This window comes from Microsporum canis, genomic scaffold, assembly GCF_000151145.1.
Source record: "Microsporum canis CBS 113480 supercont1.4 genomic scaffold, whole genome shotgun sequence".
NCBI lineage: Eukaryota > Fungi > Ascomycota > Eurotiomycetes > Onygenales > Arthrodermataceae > Microsporum > Microsporum canis.
The window spans coordinates 2,073,301-2,096,230 of NW_003299166.1; the positions used below are offsets into that span (position 1 = coordinate 2,073,301).

Below are 22,930 nucleotides of genomic sequence, written 5' to 3' on the forward strand. Positions count from 1 at the left end.
TCTATACTTAAACATATGAAGGCACTCGGCGGTCTGAAAGAGCGCCTGCGATGAATATTATACCATGGCTTCACCTGGACCACAGACACCATCAGAGAACAGAGACTCGGAAAATCGGCCTGTAAGCCCGGAAAAGGGCATAGACAAGGGCAACGGAAGTGGCAAAGATGAGGGACCCAATAATGAACGCCCGCCACTTCCACCACGTCCACTGAAGCCATCTCATGGACCGCCGGCTGCACAGTTGGATGCGGGCCTAAACCCTTACTCGGCAGCACACAGGCTCCAGTCAGGGCCAACGACGGCTCTCTCGTTGGCAAATGTCAATGTCCAGGCGGTGGATGATGTTAATAGGGAGAATTATGTATCACTTGCAGGAGGCCTTGATAAGACGAGGCCCGCCACCTCCGGTACCCATGGACGTGGGAGCAGAGTAGGCATAGAAACAGGAGATACCGCCAGCATACAAAGTTTTATCCCAGGAAGTGAAACCCCAATCGATGCGGGAAGCTTGTTTGGGGATTTCCCAGGTTTTGGCACTGAAATTCCATTCAGACAGGCTTCAACCAAGATCGACGAGAATTACTCCATCTTCAATGCACAGGCTCAAGAAGATGATGCTACCGTTGAATTCGAGGAAGAGTTTGATTCTATTGGTAATTCAAGTGAGGGCGAGAACGAAGGTATATCCAGCCATTTTGCCAGCTCTCTGGTTTAAAACTAACATCGAGTAGAGGAGAAACTTGAAAAATGGAGAAGGAAAAGGAAACATTTTTTCATTTTATCATCGGCTGGAAAGCCTATATATACTCGCCATGGCGACAGTGGACTGATATCCCCGTATATTGGTGTTATTCAAACTATCATATCGTTCTACCAAGAATCTGGCGGTCCCTTGAAGAGCTTTTCAGCTGGGAAGACTAAGATTGTGATTCTTTCCCAAGGTCCGTTGTACCTTGTGGCCATTAGTTCGCTCCGTGAAAGCCAGGCCCATCTTGAGGCTCAGCTCGAAGCACTATATATGCAAATACTCTCAACTCTGACTCTACCCGCACTTGATCATATTTTTGCCGTAAGGCCAAGCTCAGACTTGCGACGACCTCTCCAGGGAACTGAATCTCTTTTGTCCTCGCTAGCCGATAGCTTCACTAAAGGCTCCCCGTCAACCCTCTTAGGTGCGCTGGAGTCGCTGAAAATTCGAAAATCCCATCGCCAAATTATCAGCAATACGTTCCTCAAGGCTAGAGTTGAGCCACTTCTTTATGGCTTGTTGGTTGCAGGTGGGAGGCTTGTGAGCGTTGTCAGACCAAAGAAACACTCGCTTCACCCCGGCGATCTACAACTGATCTTCAATATGATATTTGAAGCAGACGGAATCAAGGCCGGTGGTGGAGAAAGCTGGATTCCGATATGTTTACCAGGGTTCAACAACAGAGGCTACCTTTACATGTACGTGAGCTTTCTCGACCTCTATAAGGGTAAGGCAACGGATCAAACTATGGAAGAGATGAACAAGGATGATGTTGTGGCTATCATCTTAATTAGTCCCAACAAGGAGAGCTTTTATGCTTTGCATGAGATGCGAGATTCTCTTGTAGAGGTAAGATTTTATAGCCCCCTTTGGCCAGCCATATGTATCCAACGAAATGCTGACAGCCTCTCTAGCAAATGGAAAATAATGGAAGCATGGATGTCCTCAAAGTTGCTCTCAAACAGGGCCGGCCAGCTCCTACCGATATCGTTCCCGGGACAGTTGTTAGGCACTTTCTCTATAAATCGAAAGCTAACGTTCAATTTACCATGTCATCATACTCTCCAGATTTCGTATCAATATTGGATCGGCGACGGTAAGCTCCTACCCATTATATATTAACCCATAATGTTTTTCTAGTGTCCGTTATTCAATAGTAACGAATATAATTTGATTGTGTAGGCTTATATCCGCGTACCATTCGCTACATCTCAGTGTCCACGCTAAGCCTGCAAATGTCAAAGTACAATACTGTGTTTCGTCCTCCGCAAACTCGCTTGCTTGGGTTACGCCAACATTTGAACTGTACTGTGTTGCATCACCCAATTCCAATCGAAATGCATTATCCCAGGCCGCAAATAAAATTGCCCTCTGGGCCCAGAGGGAACAGGAACGCCTTTTTGTAATTGGCGGTGCAGTGAGTGTGCCCATGCCCCTATTCCAACCGTCACACATTGTCACAAGCCAAATGCCAGTCAAAGAACAATAATGCTAACCGTAACTTAGGTATTCTAACATGTTTGATAAATTAATCTTGGTCTGATGCTGGAATGGGGAAACTAACAGCCATAATAAATTTGACTAAAAAGTAGAGTGTCAGGTAAATTTATATATATTCATACTCCATTATGTTGTGGTATAGTTTACCACCCAACATATCTCACAATCATAGAAAATAGAGTATAAACAAGTCACGAGTACGTGCTTAGTATCTGGAATCATTGCGGGCGGGTATCACGTATACTAATTCAGGCATGCAGAGTGTTATTAAAGGTAAAAAGACTAGGTCTAAACAAAATATGTGGAGTTTATGTCGGCATCATTCCAATAGAAGGAGTACGCGCAGTTGCAGGTTTTGAGCTACTTCGTGGCCTTGAAGCAGCAGGGGAAGACTTTCTCTTCCCAGACTTAGAGCCTTGGGGTCTTTTGTTAAACTTATTACTTGATGATTTGCTTCCGCGAAACGATTTAGGAGGGCGAGAACGCCGAGTATTGGTCTGGCGTGACCTTGGGCGTTGTGAGTTAGATTTAGAGCGGTTTTCTTGCCGTGACGATTCAGCATTCTCGGAGAACTCAAACTGGGAAACTTTTAACTCCAAGTTAGCAAGCAATGAGTATCTGTGACACGGGGCCCTGACGAACCTCTTGCCTTGAATGATGGGGCTACATCGTCCGGCGGGAAGTACGGGCTTTGTTTTTGGGCTTCCTCAGCACAATTTAGCTCGTCTTCACTCCAGTCACCATACATCTCATCATCACTACTTATAGTAACGACATTCTCATGGTTAGGGTCGTGAACAGCTTCGTTCTGTTCCAGAACATTGGAACACCCGGCCATATCTTCATAGTGTTTTTTCGATCTGGCAATAAGAGTCAAGAATTTTGAGCCATACCGCTCAACCTTGTCGGGGTCAATATTACGAATTCGGCGAAGCTCGTCAAGGGCTAAGTTAGTGAGGTTAGTGTATCTGATGGAGTAGTTCTAGCGAAAGGAGTCATACTAGAGGGGAGCCTAATTCCCATTTCTCGGAGAATGGCATCGGGAAATGGTTGATCCCGAAGACCTTTCTCCATCTTAATCTGTAGTTTGAGGTTAGTTAAATAAAATCTTATTTTTGTCTGTAGACTCAAAATTACCTGTTCACACTTTGCTTTTGCCCTCAATAAGAATTCGTCTAGAACCATTTCATGGAGATTACTTAGGCCGGAACGACTCCCATCATCAGTTATTCGTGGGCCAAGTTGCGAGTGACGGGATCGCGGTGGATTTCTTCCCTCACGAATAGGGGCAAAACCATCACTGTCGTCCTCATCTTCGTCCTCGTCTTCTTCTGCTTTGTTGCTTCTTCGGTTCCGCGCTCGGAAGCGAGATGGGCCTCGAATTGGAGAAGAAACATTAGTTGATTCTGGATGCTCATCTCTCGCAGCCCGAACACCAGTGAAACTTGTGTCCATTCTTCGTGTAGTCGTATTTGGGGTTACTCGAATAGGAAGCTCGGTTTTGTGGCGACCATTCTTATATCGTTGTGCCTTGGGTCCCGGTTTGACATACTGAACGGCGAATCCTCGCTGGTTGGGGACGTTATCTTCTTGAATCGCATCCTCATAAAGGAGATGTCGAAATAATCGCTCAACATCGCCACGTTCAAGGTCATTTCCATATCCGAACTCCGGAAGATGTGAGAGCTCTGAGCGTGAATAACCCCTGAAGGCATCAACGCAAGCTAAAACTGTCACTTTTGCCTTTTCAACCTTTTCAACAAGCCTTACAGCAGCAGCAGCATGTTGTGTGAAATCACGTATTTCAAAAGTGAAGTCAGATTTGCAGTTATCGCACGTCCTGTTGCAATCTTCCCGTTTGAATTTTTCATCGAAGTATGCTAGAATTTGAACACGTCTGCAGTCCGTGATGTTCTCACAAAACTGAGTAACATGGCGCAGCATCTGGCGCTGACGATGTTTTTGTTCCTGAGTAGTATCCTTGTTTTTATTGATCATGTAGTTTATCGAAACTGAGTCGTGGTAAGCATAATAAAGATAGCATTCAGATCGCTTGCCATCTCTACCAGCTCTTCCAGTTTCCTGATAGTACCCTTCCAGACTCTGCGGAATGGAGTGGTGGATAACAAAGCGCACATTAGCCTTGTCTATACCCATCCCAAATGCAATTGTGGCAACAATAACGGTATGCCTCCCTGACTGCCAGTCTCTCTGAACGGCAAACCGCTCTTTCGAACTCAGTCCTGCATGGTAATGGGCAGTCTTGACGCCAAACTTAGATGAAAGCTGCATAGCTACTCTCTCACATGTTTTTCTAGAGAGGCAGTAAATTATGCCACATTTTCCTGAGTAGTCTGTTGTAATAAGATCCGCTATATCCTTGAGAGCATCTTGAGCTCTTCCTTTCTTCCTCACTTCATATGTAAGGTTGGGTCGGTTAAATGACTGAGTGAAAACATCACAGCCCTTCATGTGAAGGTTGTGGATAACATCAACCTGTACGTTTGGTGTCGCCGTAGCAGTTAATGCCATAACCGGAACACCCGTGTACCTTTCTCTCATTTTCCCTAGCGCAGTATAGTCCGGTCTAAAATCGTGGCCCCACTGACTGACACAATGTGCTTCATCAATAACGATGCGGGCTAGCTTCTTATTACTATGAAGTTGAAGTAAAGCACTTTCCATGGCACGGCTTTTGGCAAGCATTTCAGGAGTAACGTAAAGCAGTTGAATATGTGAGTCGGCCCTAAGACTTCGAAGGTTGCTCATTATACTGGTGCGTTCATCCTTAGACACATCTCCATTGATTAAAAAAGCTTTCACGTGGAGCTTTTGGAGATGAGCGACTTGATCTTGCATCAAGCTTAGGAGGGGAGAAATCACAATCGTAACTCCTTTTGTCTGCCCAGTCTTGATAATAGACGGTAGTTGGTAACAAAGTGATTTCCCACCCCCTGTTGGCATTAATACAAAGGTATCTCTTCCACTGAGTGTGGAATTTATTGATTCAAGTTGGTTGGGGCGAAAACCACGGAGATGGAATATTTCCCTCATAGCAGACTTCACGTCTTTGCTCCAAGGATGACCATCAACTGAATGCATCATTCCTAGGTCCTTCTGGTCAGTTTGTTTTGCCGACGGCGGTTTTGACTCGTTTCCAGAAGTTTCGCGAAATACCTCCCTATTTGGAAATTGCGGATCAGAAGGGGCAGAGGGCGCAGCTTTTGGGTTATTGGAGTCAAAAACGTCTTCAATATCATCAAAAGGATTGGATGCCGGTGGATCATCAGAGTCAGAATCAAATGCTGTTGCTGTAATTCGAGGAGCATATGAAGTGTCCATTGTTCTAGAATAAGGAGGATCATCGTCAAGCATATCCGCAAAATCTTCAGCATCATCAAATTCAGGGTCCCAACTACTTTGGGGGCTCTTTGCATTGCGTGGTGCAGAAGGTAGCTCTTGTGACCACCGCGGTTCGGGTACGGGAGGCTTTACGGTATCACCGTTCTTTGCTTCGCCAGAATGGAGGCTTTGGAGCGGGGTCGGGGCTGTGTGTGATGATGCGGCAGGTGTACGATAGCGACCATCATTCTCGGTGAGTGAAGTTCGTGGTAGTTTGGTGGATTTGCTTTGAGAGATTGTTTCCGGGTCCTGGTCCATCTTCATATGCTGATCTAAGCCTCTAGGGCCCTTTGAAATGGCTATTTCCTCGTCGTTGAAGATTGCTGATTCTTGTATTAAGGAAATTATCCTCGATTCCATCTCCTGTAATCGCTGCGCCGACTCTCTAATCTCAGCAACCTTATTGTTGTCAGGAATGTCACCTACCTGCTCAATACATTCAATAAGGGCTGATTTTAACTTCTCGTGTTTCTTTTTGGAAGAGCAAAAATCAATTTGTAGCCGTTGAAGCTCTTCTATAGCTTTTATTCTGGAAGCAAGGAGCATAACCTCCTTCATCATATTCTGGCTCTCGACCCCTTCCAGAATGAGATCATAAGTGGATTCCACCTTCCCTGCTTTCTCACTATTAAGGGTATTAATGGCCCTATGAAAGGATGTCGGAGATGTACTAAGGTATCTCTCTATCAAGGAACCTGTGCTCTCGCTTGGAACAGAGCTTCCGGTAAGGGAAAACTGGCAGTTATTTGCTCCAGGTTCTCTTCGAGAACTTAAGATTGGCGGCGAGCATGGCACGCCGGCCTTTGATACTGACTTTGAGTCAATTTTAGTAGGTTTTTTTGTAGCCTGTTCTTCCTGCTGTTGAGAAAGGTCCGGATAGAACGCATCTTCGTCCATAAGGTCAAGGTAAACACCATCATCCTCAGAATCATTAATAACTCGCTGCCCAGCATGGCCTTTAGAATTTTCCGAAATCCTTCTATCCGTTTTCAAGGTGCAGATTTGTGGGGATGGAGAGGATAGTTTTTTTGTGGGATAGAGGTCCGCCTCGAAATCAGAGCTCTTCCGTTTCTTCTTCTCGCTACTGCTGGTCTGTGGTCCAGAGCGAGACGCGAAGTCCTCCCTCCATAATCGCCGAGGCTCTCCGAATGTTGACGCGGAACCGGATGAAGAAAGTTGACACTCAACGTCTTTTGTGAGGTCAATAGACTCGATATCCTCATGCTTTAGGCCCGAGCCAAAAATCCCACTCTTCTTCACACGTTGTGAAGTATTACTACTAGTCGGTGGAGTTATACTCGTCAAACTTCGTTGTTTTACTAATAGAACTGTGAGCTGAGTACATGGTAGTAGTTGGACTCAAAGAGTTTATAACGAACTTCTTAGTTTAGGAGTCTCTGATTCTGTTTTATACAGCGCCCTCTTCTTTGAGCTCCTGTTTGCGGGAGTACCTGGTACATCCACCGAACTTTTGGTACCTGGTGTGCCGTGCAGCCTGTTACGTGGTGGGGGGGATGCAAGCTGGAGTATGGCCATTATATTATCTGCCGGCACATCATCACTACCAGGAGCCGCAGCCCGAAGAGCAGATGGGATTGCCTCTGCTGATAATGCGCCAGAGGTGGGTTGACCAATGTTCGTCTCGAGATGTACCGTGGGCTCAGCGTTCACGGAGTCTGTCGAGGCGAGTTGCGCATCCGAGGAAACTTGCGGGATCACAAATTGATCTAATGGATTAGGACGCTCCAAAAGCCAGGCCAAGTGAGCCCTCAAGTTGTTCTTGGTCATAGATGCCTGTCATATCTCGTAAATCTCTAATTCTCCCATGTCTGTCGTTGTATCTTCTAGTGTTTTCATCTATTAATTAATTAATACATCAACAACTTTTTTGACGTCGCGACGAACGCGACTATCACGTGATAATCAATTAATCGAGTCATGTGACATGTTTAAATAGAGAAGTCGGATTAAACTTAATTCTTTCCTCATGATTATAAATCACATACATAGTTATTGACTTTAATACCAGCCAATGATATTCAACCTACGAACTTCCACACATCAAAAGACATCGAGGGGTTGTTGGTAATTTTGATTCCTTAGATTAAATACCAGTTCGAACGTTTGGGGTATAAGAACAAATTATTCTGTCAAAATGGCAAAGGATAAAAAGGCCAAAAAGGCTGAACAGAAAGCGCGAGCTGCTGCAAAGCAATCGAAAAAGGCCTCACAGAAGGAAAAGAAAGCCAAAGCCAAGGGGTTAAATGATGACAGTGATGCGGAAGATGTCGACCTCGACGCTGTGCTTGCTGCCTATGCAGAGGAACAAGCGAAGTTTTTGAAAGTGACTGAGGTTGCGAGCGGTATACCATCCCCACGCTCTTCGGCAACCGTCATTGCTTCGCCTTCGAATCGTGGGGAGATTTTCCTGTTTGGTGGAGAGTACTTTGATGGATCTCTCGCCACTTTCTACAACAATCTATATGTATACCTAATTGAGAAAAACGAATGGAGAATGGTCACAAGCCCAAACAGCCCGCTACCTAGGAGTGGTCATGCATGGTGCCGTGGAGGAAACGCGGGAGGAATATACCTCTTTGGAGGTAGGGCAACAACTACTTCCAACCTGATAGTACTTTCGATATTACAGTTCATATCTAACTATTTCTCGTCGTGGAAATTTGCATGTTTAAACAGGAGAATTCTCATCGCCTAAACAAGGAACTTTCTACCATTATAATGATTTCTGGCACCTAGATCCATCTACCAGGGAATGGACTCGTATAGAGACTAAGAGTAAAGGCCCTCCTGCACGAAGTGGGCATAGGATGACATATTATAAGGCAAGGCGTGCCATTTTATTCCAGATTTGCCCCATCTTCTTGACCTTCAGGTCAGTCATATACTAACTTGTACAATTAGAACTATATCATTTTATTTGGAGGATTCCAAGACACCTCACAGCAGACAAAGTATCTTCAGGATGTTTGGCTCTATGATTGTCAGAAATTCACCTGGTACAATCCTGCCTTGCCACCAGCAACACAAAAACCTGATGCTCGGTCTTCTTTTTCTTTCCTTCCCCACGAGTCGGGTGCGGTACTTTTTGGCGGCTACTCTCGTGTGAAAGCCGCAGTCAAGGTCAATAAGGGGCAAAAGGGCGGAAGCAGTGCTCAGCGTGCAGTCCTTAAGCCAGTTATCCATCAGGATACCTGGTTCTTACGCGTCACTCCTCCACCAGCGGACGCACCATCAACTGCTTCACCTACCATTCGATGGGAAAAGAGGAAACGGCCGGTAAACGCGCCGAATCCCCCGCGGGCTGGAGTGACGATGGCTTATCATAAAGGTCGCGGAATATTGTTTGGTGGTGTACATGATGTTGAAGCGACGGAGGAAGGTATCGAAAGTGAATTCTTTGATAATCTATTTGCCTGGAACATTGAGAGAAATCGTTTCTTCCCTCTTCCTCTCCGAGCTCCTAAATCAGCGGGTAAGAAACAACAGGCTACTGAAAGGGCTATGAAATCACGCAACAAGGGGAAGGCGGACGAAGAAGAGTTGCTTCGTAATCTAGCCTTATTAGAAGCAAAAGCAAACCCATCCAAAGCAGAAGCCGAAGTACAGGTAGAGACTAGAGAAATTGATGAAGATGAGCCTGAATCAGGAGGAAAGAAATCGCTACCCGTTCGGCTTGAGATGCCCCATCGTCGATTTAATACGCAACTTACAGTCCAGGAAGATACCCTATTTATGTACGGTGGCACTTTTGAGAGAGGAGATCAGGAATTTACGTTATGTGATATGTATTCCATCGACTTGCTCAAGATGGATGGTGTGAGAGAAATATTCTACGAAGAGCCTGAGCACTGGAACGATGCAATTGCACCTGACAGTGACGAAGAAGAGGATGACGATGACGAGGATGAAGATGATGATGAAGATGAAGACCTGGAAGGAGCCTCATCCATTGGGGCCCCGTCAACAGCTGCGACGGAGCTCACAGAACCTACCTCCATGGAAATCGACGCTGAGAAAGAAGAAGAGCCAGAACCAACCGTGGTTGACTCTCGACCTCATCCTCGACCATTTGAGAGTTTACGTGAATTTTACAGTAGAAGTTCTACCGAGTGGCAGGATATTGTCCTGGCAAAGCTGAGAGAGCAAGATAGTGGAGCGGAAATGTCAGTCAAAGAACTTCGCAAGGTGGCTTTTGATCTTGCGGAAGACAAATGGTGGGATTGCCGCGAGGAAATCACCGCCCTTGAAGATGAGCAGGCAGAGGCTGGAATTGGAGAAGTAGTCAGCATGGCTAGTAGAGGAGATTCTGGTCCTCGCCGGCGATAAACTTCAGAGTATATAATTGGTTTCTATATTCAATGTATGGGAATACTTATACAGAGTACAAACATACTCTAGCAGGTACCAATTATAACCTCTTCAACCTTTTTGGCATGATGATAAACCACAATCATTGAGCAACCCCATCGAGGACTTCTTTAACAAGCTTGAAGTCTCTCTCGACCTGTACTTTCCAGTTCGAAATTGCAATCCTGCATGCCGCCTCTCCGGACCATTTAGTCCCTGACACAAAAATCTTGCCCGTAGCGTTTATTGCATCGGCCAGTTTGAGGTTGAGCCCTTCATCCTTGGCTCTCAGCAAAACAATCATGTAGGTAGTAGCCAGCAAGTCCTCTTTAGATCCAGCACCTCCAAGAACGGTATATTTGGGATGGTCATATAGCCAAGCGGTAATCAGCCTGGCAAGCCTAATTTGTCTCTCTACCATAGCCCTATAGCCATCTTTCCCATATGCAATAAGGGTAGAGTAGACAGGTAGAGCCCTGAACCGCTTTGAGTTCTCCACTCCTATATTAAGCGGAGTTGGTATATGATTCCCAGCCGAAGAACAAAGATAGGCGGCGTTGGGGTTCTTAAAGACCTCTTCTGCAACATCTCCATGCCGAGAGAATAAAAATCCACAGTCATATGGAACGTTTAGCAGTTTGTGGCCATCGCCAGTAATTGAATCCGCAAGCTCAATTCCCTCGCTTCCTTTCTTGACCATATCAAACTCCGGACCGTCCTCGAGAACGCGACCAAATACCCCAAATGCAGCATCAACGTGAAGCCATGCATTGTATTTGTCACACAGTTCTCGTACACGCTTAAACTCATCTATTCCCTTCGTTGCAAAGCGTCCTGTATTCACTTCACCGCAAGAGATCGAGACAATGGTAGCGACATCAGCCCTAGCTAGCTCCTTTTCAAGCACATCGAAGTCGAACTTCAACGGTTGTCCATCAGTTCCACCAGTTTGAGTGGCTATGGACTTCACGTTCGCTCTCCCAATTCCCAGGATTCCAGCAGCCTTTCCCACCGATGCATGTGGTAGGGTAGACAAGACCTGCAGGCCTTTCAAACCTGCCGCTTCAAGTACTGCTGCCATTCCGTATTCTCCCACGCTGTCCGTGATGCTCCCAGGCCCAATACTTCCATTGCCTCCCTTTTTCTGAACTGCCTTCCGCAAGACATATTCTCTTCCACACGCCAGACCAACCAGGTTACTGCCAGTAGCACCAGTGGTGAAAGTCCCATGAGGCCAATCTTCCTTCTTCAGCCCAAATAAATCCTTCAACAGGCATAGAGCAGCATACTCCACGTCCGTCGTAACCGAGTGGTCGACAAGATGAACGCATACATTCTGATCATAGGTAGAAACGACATTATCGGCTAACAATGCAGCGGGGGTGACCCCACCGGTCACGAAGCCGTAGTAATTCGCATTAATTGCGCTGTCGTTTAGGCCAGGGATGATATCATTGAACAGATGGTGTTTTGCCTGGTTATATCCTTGACCGGTTCGAGGGAGCTCAGTGATGATAGAAGAGCGTGAGTGAGCCAGTGACGCTGCTGTAGGGAGAACATTGCGGCTGGGAGGGTTCAAAGCTGTATCCCATAGACCCTTTGAGTGATCATCTTCTTCCTTCACGCCAACGTTATCTTTTAGATGATTCTGTTCCATATTTTATTCCCAGGGCTGGCTTAAGTATTGTGATATTCTCAGTTAAATATTCATCCGTGGATAGTTTGTACTACCGAAAGGTTGAAAACGCGGGGGATATCTCGGTTTTAAGCCAGGGGGTTTCCTGCGCCCTTCCACACCTTATATAAGGATCCGCCAGATGGTTCATCTCACGACTTAGTTACGGTTCAGTGCGATAATTATGTAAATCCCAAGCAGAACGAGGGTTGATATGTATGATGCAGATGAATACTGACTAGCATGGGAAGAATATAAATAGTAAAGGCGATGCGTCAAGGCATAATCATATATTCAAGCGATAGCGATAGTGATAGCGACAGAGGTATATACATAGAGTGCTTTTAGAAACCCCAACATCATAAACGAGCGTAATTTTCAAAACAAGCCAAACGAGTGTGTGTGAATGATCGCAAAACAAAGAGAGTTGAAAAAAGCTCAGCCCTGCCGGAGGGTTGCAGCCAAAAAAGAAAACCGTCATCATTCCGTCGTCACAGCAATATGCAAGTCTTTAGAACCGAATAAACCACTGAGACATGCAGATTTCTCAGGAATTGGGGGTTCTTCAAACTCTGAATTTCGCAGAGCGAGTGCCGCCGCAGTTCTCGGACCTCTTTGCGCTCTTCTTGGGGCATTTCGGAGACACCTGGGATTGAGCAGTCACGCCGTCCGCATACTGCACTTTCTTTCCCGGGTCCTCGAAGACGATAGGCTGTCCTTCGACAGTGGTGCAGCCATTGCCGACATTCGCAACAAACATGTCAGGAAGAGAGTTGAACTGGCTGCTGGAGCCGCTGTTGCCATCGACGGTAACTTGGGCACAGTTCATGTACATCTCACGGTTGCCAACGAGGTTGAACCAAGACCAAGCAAGCAGGGCCTTGCCGGCTGGTGCAGTGGAGGGGATGTTGAAGTTGTAGGTGTCCTTCATGGGGCAGCCACCGAGATAGGAGTTGATGACCTTGAAGGTCTTGCCGTTGTCGTAGCTGAGGGAGACCTGGCAGGATCCTCCTTCGTGGCGGGTGTTTCCAGCCAGAGTAAAGTTGTACTCTTGACCGGCCTCGTAGGTAGCAACGGACTTGAATGGGTCCTTGTGGTAGCCTTTGCAGGGGAAGTCGGCGCCTACAATAGTTTTAGCATTTGTACATTTCTCTATGGAATGTAAGCCAGGCAGAACCAACCGGAAGGGTTGAGAGGGCTGGTCATAGACCAGTCAGGGTTGGTGTTCTCTATTGATATTATCAGCATTTGTATACACTCAGCCACAGAATTTGGGGGATATGTTATAGTTACCCTTGTTGAACTTGCTTCGGAGGGCATATGGCCACTGCATTTCCATATGGGCCATGGCAGATCCAGCTGCGCAAAGGGCGTAGAGAGTGAAGGTGGCGGCACGCATATTGGCTTAAGACGGAAGATCAACTTCGGCTGTAAGGAGTGTAAAGAATTGGAAGAAAGAAGGAAAGATGAAAAGGAGAGAGGCTTGAAAAATGCACTGCAGGAATGAATTGAGAGATCGCTATACTGAACAAGAGAAAAAGACAGAACCCACCGAGGGAAGCATGGCCCTTTTATGTCTGGAGAAAAGGTACTCTGAGATTTACGCGCCTCAATCCCCATTTTCGTACAGGAGGCAATTCTGCATCTCCAATCTGACTTATCGATGGCGCTGCAATCGACAGTACATGAAGTATGAAGTCGATATGCCACCCACTTCTCCAGATGTATCAAAAACCCCATACCACCTACGTGGAGGCGACTGTGATAGGCAATCGGCTCCCTAAACCCTGTCAGCCCGGGCGGTTCGAGCAGAGGGAAAGATGTTTCTGCTTCAGATCTTTTGATCGCTTTTCACCAAAGATACACAACGGGACTAGCCGTGCTGGAACTCAAAGTGTGCTGAGAAGCCCAGAGCCTATGGATTGGCGCCGTCCATGGAGTCCCTTGCATCCGGTCAACGTTCCGAGTCAAGGATTAAAATAAGAATAGAAGCAACGACGTTTGCACTGTCAGAGTCCGAATGTTCAAGCGCCCATATCCCTGGCCTTTTGGCTTCATCAGTTGTGTGCATAAAGCCAAGCTTCACGATATAACTGGCCAAGTTAACAGAAAAGCTTCGCAGCCCTTGTTCACGAGCAAGGGGGAGCCCGCAACCTCATGAAGGGCTATCATGACCTGGTCCAGTCAGGACTTTGATATCCTGTGGCGGATCAGGACTTCAAAACTGGACATGGGTATCAAAAGGAAAAAGGTTGACAAATACGAGGCATCCGTGAGATCACATCGGAAACGTCAGAAGAGCCCAATCGGAGACAGAGACGGCGAGATGCTTTGACTTTGCGGAGTATCTGAATATGAAGGATCAGAGAATTCCTTCAGCCATCATCCAGAAACCAAAGATATTCCCATCGATTGGTCGTTTTGACGTCGAAGCTGCGACGCTCATGAAACAGATGACTAAGCAGCCCCCTTTGAGGATTATAGTTTCTCCGTGACAGTCACGGGACTCCAGCTGTTCCATTATATTATGTAATCTTAACTTTTGTTCATGCTTTAAACTTCAGCCTCATGTATATCCAACTGTCAGCTATTTAAACGCCTCTGCTATGATAGGTAGGTAGTATTATGCCTTGCTATTGTTAACTACTCTCATTGCGGCCCATCTCATCTTCTTCTACTACTCCTATCCTTTCTTCCATGACATATCAGTCACGTCATTGATGATCTTATGCCAAATATAACCAGTCTCTCCACCGCCAATTGGTGCGGACTCGCCTTTTTGGCTGAGTGGCAGATTCAGGCATCTTATCTACATGTACGCCGTGCTCCTTTTCTTCGACTTGCACTCTGCAATCGAAGATGGTTGACGGTCCTGCCTATCCAAACTTCGTATGTTTGACTATCTCGGCCTTTATCTGGCTACTGCCTCCGGGTGGTTCTTCTGAAGCTGCGGACCCGATGCCGATAAAGCGTGAAGTTAGAGGGAGGGAGACTGGGTGTCGAAGGGCGATATCTCGTGGAGCGAAGAGGTTCCTCCGCAAGATCAAGCGTGCCTGTTGATGGGTGACCTGGTCCTTTGGCTTAGGTAGTTTGGCGTTTGGGCATTCTTTTTTTTGTCGTTATCCTGCATTTTTTACCATGTATTTCTTATCATGTATTTCTAGTTAGCTACCCGGTTGAAGGCTCACACCTCTACGTGATGGCCGGGGTGAGTAGTCGGCGACCAGATGCATACCATGGGTCGTTGATGAAACCAAGATGAGCTGCCCTGTACCTATTCTTTTGTATGTCAAAATCTAATATGGCTTTATCAGTTCCGTACTTTCCGGTAGAAGCTCATGATATCAAAACATTCGACTGAATGAACGGATCATGACGTCAAACACTTGAACAATCTCACGGATCGAACGGGTCCCATCGTCGCCTAGCAGTTTATAAACTGCAGACAAGTTCACAGTGGTTACTCGCCATATTCTACCAAAGCCTGAAGGACTTTCCGACGCCATTAAAATGAACTTCCTCTACCTGGCGTCAACCATTTCTCCTGTTCTATTGCTAATTTATCTTTTACCACCGGATTGGGAAAAGTTGCAGAAGAGATGTGAGGCTCCATTCTTGCGGTGGCCTCTGTATACCCGTGTCAAACGCATTATTGGCAACCTCTTATGGCCATCTTACTACCAGCCTATCGACAAACTTTTGCCTTTGGACTGCCGGTCTCCGATATATTCTCTTAACAATGACGCGGTGTATTATATCACTTCCATGCTCCCTCCTGCGGACGCTGCTGCATTCGTTCTAAGTTGCAGGGCTATTTGGCAGGCCGCCGGCGGTCAAAATTTTCTCACCAGGCTTTCCAAGTCTGATGAAAGTTGCTTGGATTTTTTTGAGAGGATCGAAGCGGACTATCCAAAACATGTTCTCTGTTACCGTTGCAAAAAATTCCATTCCCATTGCAGGTCACCGTCAGGTCTAAAGCCGGACGCATGTGATACAGAGAGCAGTGTCCATTTCCTTGGGCCACCAAAGGACTATCGAACATGGCATTTAACATACCGACAAGCGAAAGAAGTCATGAACCATTATCGATTTGGCCCCACACATGGGAGGTGTGCGCCTAAGGCTATACATTATCACACTTTTGCGCAGGAGATTAATCAATACCAACATTATGTCAAAGGTGTCTGGAATTTCGACATGAAATTTATTGGCAACAACCTTATTTTAAGGGAAGATATATGGATCAAATACAAACTTGACGGTCATTTGAGTACGTCGGACGCAGTGAGTATGTGTGAAGGATGGAACAAGCACCTATCTTTAGGACGTGCCATGGGCACGAATGACGAGCTGCACAGCTGCTATCGATGTCCTTACAGCTCCTCTGAGAGAGAGATCCAAGTCTCTTATCTTCGATATAAACCCGGATATGGGCTACTTCGCAGCACCCTATGGGAAAATCTCGGGGCTTGCCAAAATTCAGACACTGACTTATGGAACCATGGAACCTGGTTCAATCCTTGCACTTTTAGCCCTCTCGCCATAGATCCTGCCGAGTTGAGGTACAAACATCATTTTGATACTCGATTACCGGCTCGAGACCATTCTGGCTGGAAGGTTAACTTCTGGTGATCCTTATGTTGATAATCTTTGGCTATCAATGGTCATACACAGCCCATTTCAATGTTTAATAGATGCTTATTCCAATTTTTATATGAAGTAAATAGTGATATCAATGCTTATTCTACTCTTGATAAAAGTACCAAGGTCTCCAGCAAATTTTTAAGAATATTGATAATCTCCATGCAAACTACATCTACATAGAACGTAAGCCCTAAGAATATCTTACTAAACGTCTTATATTATCCCACAACGAAACATAACTAGTGAATCAAAACAACTTCCGCTTTTCAACATGATAACATACTAAAACACCAACAGCATTAGTTATCGCTAGATGCAAAACAAAACACCCGAAGACTTTTTTGGCACAGGGACTCCCAAACTCGTTGTTCCACCCACATTTCGGAGGAAAAGCAATCTGATAACTAGACAAAACCCAGTTATGACCATTTTGGCAAAAAGGCTTCGGAAATCATCCTCCGCTGAGAAGAAATACGCTGTTGAAACATCCCTCCCTTTCCCTCCCTCTGCAAGATGGATGATATTTATCCGCCCCACCTGTCCGTCCATTCTTGGCCTGTTAAACTATGGATTTATGTAGTGCTCGCTCTGCCGAAGAACCTCATATACAAACCAAACAAATTCCGCCGGATCAGATGTATAAGTAGAAAGGATGCTCGTTTACGTGCGTGCCGAGGCGACTGGTAGGTAGGTAGGAGGCTGGTTGCTTGGACTCAATCATGGTTACCTATAGCCAGGCATCTGAGATGGGTTCCAATGTTCAGGCATAACCAGGTTTCTTCCCGCTAGAGAATGTTTGCCAATTTTGGCGGGGGGCTAATCAGCCTGTCGAGGCAAGGGGTCAAATGTATAATTAACAGGTAGATATTCGGAAATGCAAGATAACCTTGATTATTATTAACTAATCTCGGACACTATATGTGAGGAGGAGGAGGTAGGTGGGTAGGTCTATGGGTTGGAGGGTGGGGAGGTTGCTAGGGAATCGCCTGCGTCCAGGCCTGCTAGGGCACTGTTGAAGAATGTTAGTATGTTTTACGTTTTCATACGCGGTTTTATGTCAGGAGTAGAGCTTACCTAAATGCATTTTGGGATGACTCGTCTTTTTTATCTTTGCCGGCTGGCGGTGTACCGGTACGACTGCTTGCACCGCTATCTTCTCCGCCACGGACAAGGTTGCCGCCTGGGCCGAGGTTTCTGCGGCCACTTCCACTCCTCGAGCCAAGGAGGCCTGAGGGGCTGAAGGATGCAGGCTGGTTTGTGTTTCTGCCGGTCTTCAGACGACGGAGATCATCGCTGCCGACCTTGTTAGAGAAGTCTGGAGGAGGAACTTGGGCACCGTATCCGCTGAAGTTTCTAGCATCGCCGCGGCCAAGGTGCATACGGCCACCGCCTCCTCTGCTGGCTTGCTGGCGGGCTCGCTCCATTTCTTGCTCTTGCTGAGCTCGCGCAGCCTGTCTGGCGTTAGCATGGGGTCTTAACGTTAGGAATAAAAATGACCTACGGCTTCTCTGATTTCTGCAATGGTCTTAGGGCCTTTGTCGGCATCCTTTGATATCCATTTAGCTTTTCGTAAATCAATAACATCCTATATCATCATGTTAGTTATCTTGGAAAAGCCCAGTAGTGTTAAGAGAGATACGCACCATAAGCATAAAACGATGTCTGCTCTGCAGTTCCGTGGTATCCATCATCAATTTGATACGGGCAAAGTAAGCATCCATCATAGCATGGCCCTTCTCAGAACTATCCAGACTAGCACCAATAGTTCTCAGCAAGCTAGCCAAACTCTCCACCTCCGCTTCATCAGGAACACCGTCATAATCAACCAATCTCTTGACACAATCATGCATAATTCTCTCAGTCAACATGCCCAGTTTGAAAAGTTCTCCGATAAACTTGACAAGACCGAGACCACGTCGTTTGGCGGCCGCAGCCTTGTAGTATTCATCAGACATCATGGCAACTTCTTCTGTAACACCCTCTGGCTTTTCAGGCATGTTGACTTTCCAGCCCCGCTCGAATTCTTCCTGACAGCGGTTAAGTAGGTATTTGCGGAACAGGCTTCCTCCAGCGACGATAGTGCCGTTTCGATCCCGGATGTTTTCATCTTTGATTTCGGGGCTCATGCTCTCGTGCATACGCATGCAGAATTTGGCATACATAGAGGCCCAGTGGGCTTCGTCGGTAGCTTTTTCAAAAGTGAGTTGGATGACTTGGCGGAGAGTACGGCCGTCTGATTCGTCCTTGGATTGAGCAACGATATCCAGAATTTGGCCGGAGATCTTGTCGAAGTTCTCGGGAGTCATCTTGTTCAGGTTACTCTTCACCTTACCCTGTACAACATCTGGTGGGAGATGGCCGTCTGGAGCAGCAGTTTGAGTCTTACTGCCAATGCTGCGGGGTTTCCAGCCTGTGCCGGAGGCGTTGAGTGGTTTAATTTCGAGGTTGGCCGTAAGAGGCATAGTCTTGCTGAGTTCCTCTTCCTTCTTCTTTTGCTGTCTGCTTCCGGTGCGAGCGCCTCTGTGGCTGGGGTTCCTAGAACCACCGAGCTGGGAGCCGGCTGAGGAAGCAGATCTGGCGCCCATGGGGTTGAGTGGGCCGAATTGTCCGAAGGGGTTTCCGCCCTTGGACGAGCCGCGGGGGGCGTTCATGACAGGGAATCGGTCAGAGCCAGTTGGAAGAGTCTGGGTTCTGACAGGTTGGTTGAAGTGGCCCATCATAGGTCCTTGTGAAGGACCACGGCTAGCGCCTGATCTAGGCCCAGGGGTGCGTACAGGTGTGCGAGCAGAATCAGTCGAGCCATCACCAACAGTCTCGCGAACGCGAGCATCCCAATCGACAGATGGTTTTTCTTTGAAGACGTTCTGGAACTGAAGCAAGAACTCCTTATTATATTTGAACTTGCGGTCAGCCGGGGCGTTGGAGTTGAGGGCAGGGTTAGGAGAGACGACTGAGGGAGGATAGGAGACGTTGCTGGGATCTTCAAGGAAGCGAGCGGAGTGCAGAGACTTCATAGCCGCGCTGGGTTGTGGCGGTTCAACCTGCTTGTTCGTCTCGAGCTTGAGAGACGCTGGCTTCTCACGCTTGCCGGGCAATGGCTTCTGTGGTGGACCCATCGAGGTATCGGAAACCGGGGTTGCGGCACCGCTCTCGGTAGGAGTAGCAATGGCAGGACTCTCGGCTGGTGTAGCCGATTTTCCTCTCAGAGAAGCAAAGAGAGATTCACGCTCTTTTCTGTCGGCTTCATTCTCGCCAGACTCCAGTTTCCGGATACGTTCCTCCTCCGCGGCTTCGGCTTCCCGCTCAGCCTTCTTCAACGCTTCTTCTTCAGCAGCGGCACTCTCTTTGGCCTTTAGAGCTGCTTCAGCCTGCTCCTTAGCTTTCTTCTCCTGGTAAGCCTTTTCAGCAGCGGCCTCAGCGGCCTCTAGCTCGGCCAGTTCCCGCTCAATAGCATCGTAGTCGATCTCATCATCTGCTGCGGGCTTGGCAGGCTCGACAGGAGCCTTCTTCTCTTCTTCCTTTGGAGCAGTCTTCTCAGCAACTACTTCTTCGACCATCTTGTCTGGCTTATCAGTAGTTTCTGCTTTGGTTTCAGGGGCAGACGCAGCAGGCTTGGCGGGTTTCTCAGCGGTTTTCTCTTCAGTCTTGGCAGCAACAGACTTTTGTTCTCCGGCCTCCTTTTCTCGAAGGCTTTGGACAACGGCGTTCTGGAAGCTCTGCTTCTTCTCCTCACCACTTTGAGATTTTGCGTCCGAAACATCGGGTTCCCCGCGGCTGGCAGTGCGAGGTGGAGGAGTGGAAGTAGGGGTGACACCCAGTTTCGCAGGAGAGGCAGATCCACGAGCCGGGGAACTTGACGGTTTGATGACGACACCACTGCCGGGGTCACGGATGATAAGAGGGCTATTCTTCTTTGGCACGACAAATTGGGACTGATTGACGGGGCTTGCTGTGTTGGTGCGGCTGCCGGTGTGCTGATGGCCGGGACCGCCTGGGCCGGCGGGCTGTGGGACCTGACCGACACTGCTGCCAGGCCGGTCTGTAGCGGACATTTGCGAAGAAGATCTAGCGATAGGCACTCCCTGGGGCATCTGGTGTGGTTGTGCTCCGTACTGGGCTGGCATGTACTGCTGGTGGGGCATTCCGTAGGTGTTTCGGGGGGAAGAGGGAACAATAGGCATAGGCTGCATGCCGTATTGGTTTGGATAATAATAGGTAGCATTATTGTCATACGGCGGGGGGTATCCCTGAGATTTGAATTTTGTTAGAAGCTGTTCAAAATTGCCGCTTTCTGGAGAGAGGGAGATATGCGGAGTTTGCTGTTCTTGTGGGGGAGGAAATTGTAATAATTCTCCTGGCGGAGGTTGTGTAATGGGAGCTGATTGAGGAGCTGATTGGGCAGGGGGAGGGGGAGGAAGTGGTTCATATGATATGGGTTGATATGATGGATGAGTGAATTGGGGAAGTGGAGGAGGTGGTTGCGGAAGTGGAATAGGGACATTGTGATGGTATGGTGCAGGGTTGTAATTTGAGGAAGAGTGAGAAGAGTGCTTTTTGTAGGAAGATCCAGAGCGGCGTTTGCCATGAAACTTGGGGAAGAGTTGTTGCTTTACTTGTTGAGTTGCCATGGGCTGCGGATAAGCTCCATATTGCGGTGCCTGCATCTGCGGGTTGGTCAACGGGACCGAAGCCATCTGGGGAGTAGCCGGGTTCGTGTGGGACAGCGCGGGACTGGGTATGGGTTGCTGATGGGGCGGGTTAGGGTAGTTGCCGTACGGTCGTTGCTGTGCATTATTGTATCGAGGGTCCATGTTTGGGCCGCCTCGGCCAGGCGGGTGCGACCTGTAGGACTGGTTTGGCGAGTTGTACGGCATCTGAGGCTGGTGCTGGTGCTGGTGCTGGTGCTGATGCTGATGCTGGTGTTGGTGCTGGTTATGGTTATGGTTATGGTGGCCTTGAGAATAGCCACTTCTGCCGCCACGACCACCATGGAATCCACCGCGGTTGCCTCCTCCGCCGCCGCCTTGCATGCCTTGACCCATGTCGCCGTGGTTCGAGTGTGCGGACTCTTTTCGAAAGTGGTTCTGGGGGCCTCTCATATTGCGCTATTTCATTAGTTAGGGATTATATCAAAAAGTTACAAGGGAAACAGTGGAAAACAACATACGTTTGGATCGTTGTCCATGTCAGCTCTAAAGTTCAGGTTGTTGCCTGAGCCCTGGAGGGAAGACGGGGGACGGCCACCGCTGGCCAGGGGCTGTGGAATGGGCGAAGGGGAGGTGTGCGGAGAGGTTCCCTGCGAGTTAGACGGGCCAACGCCCAAGGAAGACTGTGACTGATTAGCAAGCACGGCAGGCGGTCCCATCCGAGGAGAGCTCTCTACCGCGCCGAATCGAAGGTTGTTAGGCCGTCCGGACGAGGCAGGACCTCCATTCGGGATGAACCCGCTGGTTCCGGCCGCACTGATGGTGACGGACTGTCTCCTGCTGTGGTCACTGTTGTTGATATTAGGGTTGTTGTTGCTGTTGCTGTGGACAGAGGGAGCTGTGTTTCCGTTCACGATGGTCAAGCCATCGGAAACGGGGTTCGAGGAGTTCTGCATATGGGCTTTGGCGTTTACAGGCGGTAGTGTGGGCGATATGCCATGCTGCGTATGCGAACTGGTGCTTGAAGCCGTAGGGGTCGCCGTTTCTCCGGTGGAAGTCTGGGAGGCAGACTTCTTCGTGACGGTGGCGGGAGTAGAAGCAGGCGAGTCCGAGGTGCCCTGGTCCTGGTGTGCGGAGACAGAGGTCATTAGACAGGTTCTTCCGTATTCAAGTGTGTATCCAAGCGTTTATGTTGTATATCAAGGCGTAGAAGGGTAAAAGAGAAGAGATATTCACAAGGACGGGTGTGTGTGTCGAGGTGAAATGAAGGATCTCAAGAGATTCCAGCTCCAGCTCGAGATGCTGCGGTCCGAGATTTACTGCAACAGTTAGCACTCGCATTCGCTCAGCAAGACTGAACAGGACAAGTAGACTGAGGAGAAGAAGCAGAGTGATAGTAATATTCAAGGTCGAGGGTTCAAATGTGCGACCACCGACCAAGCTGAGCAACCGAATCGCATCCACCGCAACACTCCAACAGCAACGAGATCTCCAGAGATGCAAAAACGACTTCCCGGCGCAAAATATACAAGCATGAAAAAAGGGTCGACGGCGCTCTATCGTCGTCCACCAGGGGGGTTGGAAGAGAAGAAAAATTTCGACTTACCCGCAAAAAAAAGACAAAAAACCCTTGCCTAACTAACTCAAAGGCGAGAGACGGAAAAAATACCAACGAAGAGAGGCGGAAGACAGACAGACGAAAAGACTGAATGAAACCCGCGAGCGTCCTGCTTCTATTCGAAAGAGAAGAGGAAGCGCAAAGAAGTCGAAAGTTGTCGTTTTGTGTGTCTTTTTTGGTTGTTTGAAAGGAAGAAAATAAAAAGTTGAAGTTGAAGTTGGAAACTTTTTTGGGCGGCGTTTTTGTATTGTTACGGTAAATACGATACACGATGAAGATGAAGTAGAAGAAGTAGAAGAGGAGGAGAAGAAGAGAAGTTATATAGA

At 47.7% G+C, this 22,930-nt stretch overlaps 7 protein-coding genes across 7 annotated transcripts; 3 read left to right on the forward strand and 4 right to left on the reverse strand.

The window, feature by feature from the left end:
* Positions 1-64: 64 nt before the first annotated feature.
* MCYG_04757 (vacuolar fusion protein mon1) lies at positions 65-2,266 on the forward strand (the record flags this gene model as incomplete). The annotated part of the gene is made up of 5 exons (XM_002846974.1): positions 65-683; positions 735-1,600; positions 1,666-1,847; positions 1,934-2,168; positions 2,258-2,266. 5 exons carry the CDS (start codon positions 65-67, stop codon positions 2,264-2,266), a joined length of 1,911 nt encoding a protein of 636 aa, XP_002847020.1.
* A 293-nt stretch (positions 2,267-2,559) lies between these two features.
* On the reverse strand, positions 2,560-7,441 carry MCYG_04758 (RecQ family helicase MusN; the record flags this gene model as incomplete). The annotated part of the gene is made up of 5 exons (XM_002846975.1): positions 2,560-2,837; positions 2,894-3,196; positions 3,253-3,331; positions 3,389-6,972; positions 7,033-7,441. 5 exons carry the CDS (start codon positions 7,439-7,441, stop codon positions 2,560-2,562), a joined length of 4,653 nt encoding a protein of 1,550 aa, XP_002847021.1.
* Positions 7,442-7,808: 367 nt separating this feature from the next.
* On the forward strand, positions 7,809-10,000 carry MCYG_04759 (kelch domain-containing protein 4; the record flags this gene model as incomplete). Its single annotated transcript, XM_002846976.1, has 4 exons — positions 7,809-8,256; positions 8,351-8,470; positions 8,521-8,546; positions 8,576-10,000. The coding sequence occupies 4 exons, from the start codon at positions 7,809-7,811 to the stop codon at positions 9,998-10,000; spliced, it is 2,019 nt and encodes a 672-aa protein (XP_002847022.1).
* A 124-nt stretch (positions 10,001-10,124) lies between these two features.
* MCYG_04760 (pyridoxal-dependent decarboxylase) lies at positions 10,125-11,678 on the reverse strand (the record flags this gene model as incomplete). Its single annotated transcript, XM_002846977.1, has 2 exons — positions 10,125-11,077; positions 11,147-11,678. The coding sequence occupies 2 exons, from the start codon at positions 11,676-11,678 to the stop codon at positions 10,125-10,127; spliced, it is 1,485 nt and encodes a 494-aa protein (XP_002847023.1).
* Positions 11,679-12,261: 583 nt separating this feature from the next.
* MCYG_04761 (conserved hypothetical protein) lies at positions 12,262-13,095 on the reverse strand (the record flags this gene model as incomplete). Its single annotated transcript, XM_002846978.1, has 3 exons — positions 12,262-12,818; positions 12,878-12,925; positions 12,990-13,095. The coding sequence occupies 3 exons, from the start codon at positions 13,093-13,095 to the stop codon at positions 12,262-12,264; spliced, it is 711 nt and encodes a 236-aa protein (XP_002847024.1).
* A 2,111-nt stretch (positions 13,096-15,206) lies between these two features.
* Positions 15,207-16,328, forward strand: MCYG_04762 (uncharacterized protein; the record flags this gene model as incomplete). Its single annotated transcript, XM_002846979.1, has 1 exon — positions 15,207-16,328. One exon carries the CDS (start codon positions 15,207-15,209, stop codon positions 16,326-16,328), a length of 1,122 nt encoding a protein of 373 aa, XP_002847025.1.
* Positions 16,329-17,288: 960 nt separating this feature from the next.
* Positions 17,289-22,134, reverse strand: MCYG_04763 (translation initiation factor eIF4G; the record flags this gene model as incomplete). The annotated part of the gene is made up of 5 exons (XM_002846980.1): positions 17,289-17,349; positions 17,415-17,791; positions 17,842-17,925; positions 17,984-21,445; positions 21,508-22,134. The coding sequence occupies 5 exons, from the start codon at positions 22,132-22,134 to the stop codon at positions 17,289-17,291; spliced, it is 4,611 nt and encodes a 1,536-aa protein (XP_002847026.1).
* Positions 22,135-22,930: the final 796 nt, after the last annotated feature.